This window comes from Centroberyx affinis, unplaced genomic scaffold (genome assembly GCF_046629955.1).
Source record: "Centroberyx affinis isolate AG114_WGS23_722 - 3 ecotype Tasmania unplaced genomic scaffold, CSIRO-AGI_Caff_v1 ptg001130l_1, whole genome shotgun sequence".
NCBI lineage: Eukaryota > Metazoa > Chordata > Actinopteri > Beryciformes > Berycidae > Centroberyx > Centroberyx affinis.
The window spans coordinates 5,799-14,217 of record NW_027279669.1 but is presented as its reverse complement, the minus strand read 5'-3'; the positions used below and the strand labels follow the sequence as shown (position 1 = coordinate 14,217).

General features: G+C 39.8%; 1 protein-coding gene across 1 annotated transcript; it reads left to right on the top strand.

The window, feature by feature from the left end:
- The first annotated feature begins 2,022 nt into the window (after positions 1-2,022).
- LOC139647930 (large ribosomal subunit protein eL22) lies at positions 2,023-7,990 on the top strand. The gene is made up of 4 exons (XM_071523937.1): positions 2,023-2,066; positions 2,614-2,724; positions 3,128-3,252; positions 7,805-7,990. The coding sequence occupies exons 1-4, from the start codon at positions 2,055-2,057 to the stop codon at positions 7,947-7,949; spliced, it is 393 nt and encodes a 130-aa protein (XP_071380038.1). The 5' UTR covers positions 2,023-2,054; the 3' UTR covers positions 7,950-7,990.
- The last annotated feature ends 429 nt before the right edge of the window (positions 7,991-8,419 follow it).

The window sequence follows — 8,419 nt, the reverse complement described above, 5'->3', positions numbered from 1 at the left end:
ATCACATTATCACCGCCACACAAAGAAAGTTGCAACATCGTCATTGATTTACAGTCAACAGGCTCCACTTAAGGCTGGCTCAGCCGAATATGATGTGGAGCACAAGCTTTCTAATAATTTCTTCAGCTGTCTCGTGTTAGTTGAAATAAACAAGAGGACACCTTTTCCATTTCTCTTACCTTGCCAGTCGTGCAATTACTGCTCAGAGCTGTAGTGAAAAAGCACAATCCATAGATGGCAAAAAAGTAACATCAAAGCCCCATGGTATTGTCAACATCAACATGATAGCCAGCTAATGAAACCTACTGTAAATGTAGTGGGCCAGTCTGCGGAAAGCACCGAGAGCTACTGTCTTACCTTTCAGTGGCGCTATCAGCTACCCCCAGCAGGAATGACAGCAATGCAGAAACTCTTCAATAGTAGCCCGATGGGGTCCCTAACACCAGGCAGCTGACAGCACAACCCATGCCAACACCCCCCCACCCCCACCCCCCAGCCAGCAACCTTTCCTCTAACAAAGCAAGAAAGATAAAGTGGGATATTGCCAATGTGCTAAAGGGAAATTTAATATTGCTGTCTCATGCAGATTAAGAGGGACAAATATAGTAGGCCTATTTCTACTCTAATTGTACCATTACTTCTTTGACTGCTTGAACAAATGCAAACTTGTCTTGAAAACTCTGAATTTGAATGGAGGAGTGATAGGATGTATAGGAAATGGGAAACAGCTTAACAGCCCAGCTGCACTGCTTCTATCCCTAAAGAGGAATACTTAACTTTCCTGTATTATCTTAATGCACTAGGGGGGGTTGTTCTACACCGGTGATATAACACATTTCCATACTGTTTTCCAAAGCAATATGGAAACTAGAGAGGTGATTTTCTACTCCTTAATATACTGTATATCCATAGTTAGTGATCTGCAAAACATGGAAAAGGTAACTGTGACATATGTCAGATGTGTCTGTGGGATGGTGTAGTAGTGACCAATAAAATGTTTTGGTGTTGCTGACAGTTGTAGCTCTATCTCCACTAAAACTCATTTGGATATGAAAGTTCAGACAAACATACATCATCCCATTCACTGTTTACAGAGGATGGGATGAACCTTATTTTTATTTATTATTTTTTATGGTCTATGGTAGGGCTGGGCGATAATTCAATATTATCGTTGATCGTCTTTCAGTGGAATCATATCGTGATGATATGAAGATATTTTGATATCGTGACACACATTTCTGCTGTCTAAATTGATGATGACAAGCAAATTTTACTTAAAAACTCTGATAAAATGAGGTATGGTAGGAATATTACTTGAATATTTCTGTTTTGTTTGACTTCACACCTAACATCACCATTCAGTTCAATGAGATGAACATTAATTTGATTATTTACCGTGATTTTGCATACATGAACCATATCGTGATATATATTGATATCGAGACAAATCCTTATGATTATCATGATATTGATTTCAACCATATCGCCCAGCCCTAGTCTATGGTATGAACTCTTTCACTAGTGTTGCTTGGTTGCATTTCTATCTTTGCCTCTCATGTTGTCTTTAATAACAGCAAAGCATGAGAGGACCACAGTGGAAAAAAGCCTTAGGGCTTTATTGTGTCATCCTTGACTTTTTCTGTTAGTAATTTGACTGTCATGATATTCTGTGTTTTATATGCCTGCTTAAATGGAAATGCACTTATAAATGCACAGGGCCAAAATTGAAAACAAAGCATGAACAAAATAAATAAACCTATATCATAATGCATTAGCCTACTACCAATAAAGGTAACCTAGTAAGGCAGACACTAGTAATTTATATTACATTATGTCATTTTTTACATTATGTCATTTAGCATTTAGCTTTTGTCCAAAGCGACTTACAATACCTTTATTGATATTGGGCAAATACTGCCTGCATTAGCCTGCAATTTCTCACATATCTCACTTCGCTTAATCAATTCCAGATAAATCGATGCCATCGGTTGTGCAGCGGGTATTATACTTCCTGCGCAGCCTTTCCTCCTTCCTTTCTGCCAAATTTGCCAATCATGGCACCGATTGTGAGTAGTGAAATGTGGAAAAAAACAACATGTAGACTGCATAGTTTTGCTTGTGTTTTGTAATTTTCACTGTGTATACTATCACTGCACCTTAATACATCTGCCACAGAGATAAAGAGCCTTTTATTTGGCTTTGTTTACTGTGTCGGCTCTAACCACGTTGGGCTAGTGCTAACGTTAGCTAGCAGTGGCTAGCGTACATGAACGTCAGCACATTAGCTTAAATGCGGCTCTGCAGGGCATAGTCAACAAGTCGAAAAGTTGAGAGGTTTTAGAAACAGGGAGTTGTTTACTTAAAGGCTGTAAAATACTGTCGTTTAAAAATGTTTGCCAGGAGTGAAGCCAATGTTAAGTTAGACACAAACCACCTACCTACCGGTTCAGTAACTGGACACAATATAATCGGCAGAAAGAAATGTACTGCCTTAGCTGTCTTACCTATGCTATGACGTCCTTAAAGAACCAAGTTTATAAACCAATGCAGCTTTGCAGTTAATGAATTATTAGGCTTTTATGTGTGTTTGAGTAAGCTTTTGCTCTGCTATAGAAAAAGCCAGTGGTCAAGAAGCAGGGTGGTAAGAAGAAGAAGCAGATCCTGAAGTTCACCCTGGACTGCACTCACCCTGTCGAGGATGGCATCATGGACGCTGCCAACTTTGTAAGTAGACCAGTTGTCGGAGGTGATATTTACAGATATTTCCATCCTGTCTGTTACACAATGTGCAGCAGCAGCCAGGCTTGACCTCTGGATGTCAGTACACTGCTGTCAAATCACTGGGATCAATCCTTAGTCACTGGATAAGACAGTTGCAGTAAGTTGACAAGGAAGAAGTGATTGTGTATGTCGGCGTGCTATTAATGTTGAAACGGAAACTAACAGAGCATCAACTACAATAGCTGTCACCTGTCAGTACTTGTCAACAACGCCTTTCTGCACATCACTCCTCACCATGTGTTAGGAGATTTCTGATTCCACCAATCAATTTCTTTTCAGGGTTGTTAATCAAATCAGTTGTATTAGGCCCTGCTGTATGTGATTTGCTGTGTCTTTGTTACTACAGGAGCAGTTCCTGCAGGAGCGCATTAAGGTGAATGGCAAAGCTGGAAACCTGGGCGGTGGTGTGGTGTCCATCGAGCGGAGCAAGAGTAAAATCGCTGTGAACTCCGAGGTTCCCTTTTCCAAGAGGTATAAACTACTGTACAACCTTGTCAGTCATGTTAAATGAGAAGATTGGAATTTGTGTTTTTGCATATCCCCATTTAGATACTGTATATGTGCCGCCCACAAGACATTTATTTGGTGAAGCCAGAGTACAGGCCTTCTGGAGCAGTATCCTGAATATGTACCATTCTCTTTCTCTCTGTATGGGAGATGAGAGCATGCCAAACTCCACTGCAGAGTCGGGCAGTGTGATATTGCCTTGCTTATTGGCAAACATACCTCTCAAAACGTAACTTTTCCAGATCGTTATGGTCCATTGGCAAAATTTGACATGCATCTGATTCACAGAGCAGCACTTGTTCCAATGAAATGTTGACTTTTGAATATAATGACATAATGACTTTTAGAATTGATTTGCACTGGTCACCACTGCTTCCACAGTGTATTTTGGTGGAGGAAGATTGACCTGAAGTTATAAAAGTTTAAATTTTATTCAAACAAATGCCATTTGGCGGATCAAATGTATGCCAAATTTACCAGTGGACCCTAATGATTAAGAAAAAGGTTTTAAGTCATGTATTGCAAGGTGCGTATGTTTACCGATAAGCAAAGTAACATTAAACTGCCACAATTGGCAATGAAGTTGGTGTGTTGTTCTCTCTCATACAAAGAGAACAACATGTATCTGAGAAAGGGGATGAATGTCTTGTTCAGGGGCAGTTTAATGGACACTGTGGGTCAGTGTTTGCCTCCGAATGTATTCCTGGTAGGGTGGAAAAGCCTTTGAATCAGCATTTTGTATGACATGAATGGAGCATCAAATGTAATTACAGACTGGAAATGGTTATTGAGAGTTAAGCACAAGAAAAAAACGCACAAAAAAAGCACAAGGAAAAACTACAGGAACTTTGGAAAGAAAAAGACTCCAACTCCATGTTTTTGCTCCATGTTGTAGTAGCATGAGAGCTTGCGTTGCGTGGGTTGCGTGTGTGGGGTTAACACTCGTGTGTGTGATCATCTCAGTCTTCACCTTGTCAAGAGTGTGATTCCAAGTGTGTGGGGTTTATGTTTGTTTATTTAAGGATCCCCATTTGAAGCACATGGATGTGCCTCTAGTCTTCCTGGGCTCCTGAACATAGAAATACAATACAGACATACAATAAGAAAGTACAGTCAACTTAAGATATAAAAACAATCAGGCAAGCTGAGCAGATATACAAATGAGTGAAATTAAGGATAAAGTGATAACAGTACAATTAAACATAAAAACAAAGAAAAAAAACACTTGATAGATATAAAGTGATACTAAAGCAAGCAGACTAAACAGATAGATGAATAAGTCTTTGAGGATATAATTTGAGGATATAAAATAACCTAACCTAACAATCAGACATGCATACATGTACAGTAGGGGTATGTGCTTATCCTGTTATTTGGCAAGATATTTCTTTGTATGCTTTCTGAAAGTTATTTTGTTATTAACAGTAGATATGATATCTTTGGGCAGAGAATTCCAAAGTGCTATTGACCTATATATGACGGTAAATTTACAAAAATTTGTTCTTGGAGCCGGGAGCATTATGTGACCAGCGGCTGCACCTCTTGTGCTGTAACCATGCCCAGAGGCCATATGTATCTGATGAGCCAAGCTGGATGGGTTGTTGGTACTAATGACGCTCCGCAATAGCATTAAGAGACACAAAGACATTTTCTGTTCAACCATCAGCCATGCCAAGTGTGCATGCATATAGTTAACACTTGTCCTGTATGAACAACCGAGTGCCAGACGAGCCGCTTTATCTTGAGCAACCTGCGACTTTTCCACATCAGATTTTGATGCTGATAACCAGATTACAGGCGTTACAACTCGTTCATGATCTCAGTCTTCACCTCGTCGTCAAAGGTGTGAGTCCCTAATCCATCTAGTTGTGAAGTGTGTGCACCTCTGGCACAAGACAAAAAAAAAAATCTGCAATACTTCTGTTAAGCATGTGATGTTCGGTCTTTTCGCAGCCTGTTCAGGCGTTTCCCAGGTTATGGCAGTTCTCTGAGGCTGGTTGGCAGCTCCTCTAGGTTTGGAGACCCAGCTGTACTATCAAACTGGGGAAACACTGGTATCTGTTACCATCAGTCGCCAGAGCACAGCAGGAATTCACTCTTCTCATTGTGCTGGGCATCGAACCATCCACCTTTCAGCCTTAGTTGGCCCTCTCAACTCTCAATGACAAACTTCTGCCTCCTTAGCAGCAGAACATTGTATGATTGTTATATCATATATGATGTGATTATAAATTGTATTATTGGCTACCGAACATAAGACTTTCAAATTACGAACGACTGGGTAGAATCGTCATTTAACAACCAGCTTTCTCAAAATTTCTTGCCTTTCCATCCACACACATAAAACACACACTGTACTACAAAGCGTCATCAATATTCATATGTAAATGTAAATCTATTTGTTATTATTTGAATTAATGCCCCCTGGTCTATTCAACAACCCTGTTGGAAGAGGTTTGCTTGTGTTGCTGGCCCCCTTACTCAACAGTCCAGTGTTTATTTTGGCATCAATTTGTCTGAAGATTTTTTTTTTCAATTTTCCTCACATGCATTTTAATTTTGTCCTACTTTCCTCTTGTAGTACTACAGACAGCAGACTTCATTTATAGTGGCCCTGGTTGCCATGGTAATTGCCAAGGCTCCCTATGATCAAAGGCAAATAGAGGAGTGGTTTATGTCTTTCAAACAAAGAGCGCTCAACTCAATGACGCCTAGGTCTTTATTTTTCACTGGAAGGCCTGGGTTTTATACATGTACACGCCTGATCTTTGGCAAACAAAAGTTGTTAAAACTTGTGTTGACTGCAATAATGCATGTTTCCAAACAGGCTTGAGAATCTCTGTGTGTGGCAGGACAGGTCTTTCCAGAGTTTGCACCTCATCAAGTGTGTGAGAGCTGAGGCTAGAATTTTTAGTTTACTGTTGGCTCTTTCTGAAAAGGCCAAAAATCCTCAACTGAATATACTTTAAAGGATAACGGCGGCATTGAGTTTTCCTCCTTTCAAATGATTGTCAGTGTCTGAACATCTACCCGTAAAGTTTTGGGTTCAGTTTTGTAGTCAGTGACAGTCACTGCCTCATCAGAAACTTCAAATCAAAATTGTCTCACCTCATAGTTCATGGGCTTCCAATGTGCATCTAAAAAACTCTAGAGTCTTTTTAGTGATGTCATCTCACTTATACTGAATACTTGCTCTGGAATTATTCTTCAGAGTTAAAGCGATACACAGACAAAACTGCTCCGTATCGCTGTTACAGGGTCAGTTTTACCATTTCCACCAATGTAATGTAGAACCTGATTCTAGGTCAGCTTTAACTGCCAGGGATCCTGATCTGTGTGCATGCAGTTTCTTCAATAACTATAGTGTGAGCAATACTGTACAATATAGTTACAGTATCTGCAGTGAAAGACTAAACATGCGGTTGTGACTGAAGCGTTGTTTGTATTTTAAAGCTAAATCTTGTTTGGAGTTAATAGGAACCATGAGGGAAGCACAGCCCAATACTGACGTACTGAATTGTCAGTGGACTGAAACGGGTCCATAAACCATATGGGTAAAATGAGGACGTGAACTCAATCATGCCAGTGTGGTATAGTCATGCACTGTAGAACTACTTCAGCCAACTGAATGCGTGTTTGTTTCTTAAGATTTTCAATTGAAGTTTCCATAGATAAAAATAGGCTTGCATTGATTAGTTGGGTGGCAAGCAATCTCAAAGCCTTCCATTGAAATTGCCTTTTTCACTCCAGCTTTCACAATCTGGCCTGTGAAGGTGGGAGATTAAAGTGTCCAGTTGCTGAGTTGATTGCCACACTAAGGGTCGCTATTTGCTTTAAATCCAAACATAAATTCAAGGCATCCCCAAAACAAAACAATTTGAGACATACTTTTTCATTCTTTGACAGAGCTCTTGATATTAGGACTGAAAATCTGACAGCTAGACATGTGTACTAGTATATTTAGAATTGTTTGTAACCACCAGAGTAAGCTAGATCTGTTATTTACAAATCCGTTCAAATGTAGACTGTATTTCTACAAGTGATGTACTCTGCAAGAATCTATGTATAATTCAGATCGATGCAGTAATAGGAATCCCAGATTTGGTGAATGGCGTATTATCTATTTTATAAAAGTCTATTATTGGTGACATACAGCCTACTGTGTCAGCACTGGGTCTAATAATATTTACAAACAATATTAAGCAGTTGTTTTTTTTTTAAACTAATTTGAGTGGGGTTTACAGCATCCTACCCAGCATGGTACAGTGTTATATAGTGTTATAGGTCATAACTAAATTCACGGTCAAACACTTGCCTGTGATTGTCTAAACTGGGACTTGTATTCGATGTGGTAACTTCCACCCGTCTGTTTCTCCATGCAGGATAAAACAAGAAACACCAAGAATGTGCAAACCCCTCTGTACTGTGGTTGCAGTGAATGTTAGCATATAAAAAGTCTTGTTTTTGACATGACAACTAAAAAGTTCTATGTTGGTCTCTCCCTCGTCTCTCCCAGGTACTTGAAATATCTTACCAAGAAGTATCTGAAGAAGAACAACCTCAGGGACTGGCTGAGGGTGGTGGCCAACACCAAGGAGAGCTACGAGCTGCGCTACTTCCAGATCAACCAGGACGAGGAAGAGGAGGAGGACGAAGATTAAACATGACACCACTTTTAATAAAACTTTCAAATGGAAAGAAATCCTGTTGTTGTTGTTTTTCCCTCCCGATATCACACAAAGCACATTTGCTCCACTAGATGCCACAGCCACCAACTCGCTTAGTTCTATTTTAATAGCATTTTTTAAATAATTTTTAATTAGATATCAAAGGGATTCATGAGTCCACCTATCTTTTCACTATTAATTGCTGGAATATATCAGATTTTATTAAAGTAGACCACTGCTGCACATATTGTATAATCTTGGTTCTTTTAGTTCAGTTCAGTTTCATTGCGGAGTTTGATCCATTAACAAGTGAAGTTGTTGAAAGTCTCACATGCTCCCTCTGGTGAGATCTCTATGGGGCATCCTCTGTTACAGCTGTGGTAACCTTGACAACAGTTAGACCACTGGCAGCCAGGACTCCTCTCTCAGCATGCAGTCGGCAGGCTTGCCTTTTCTTTTTTCCT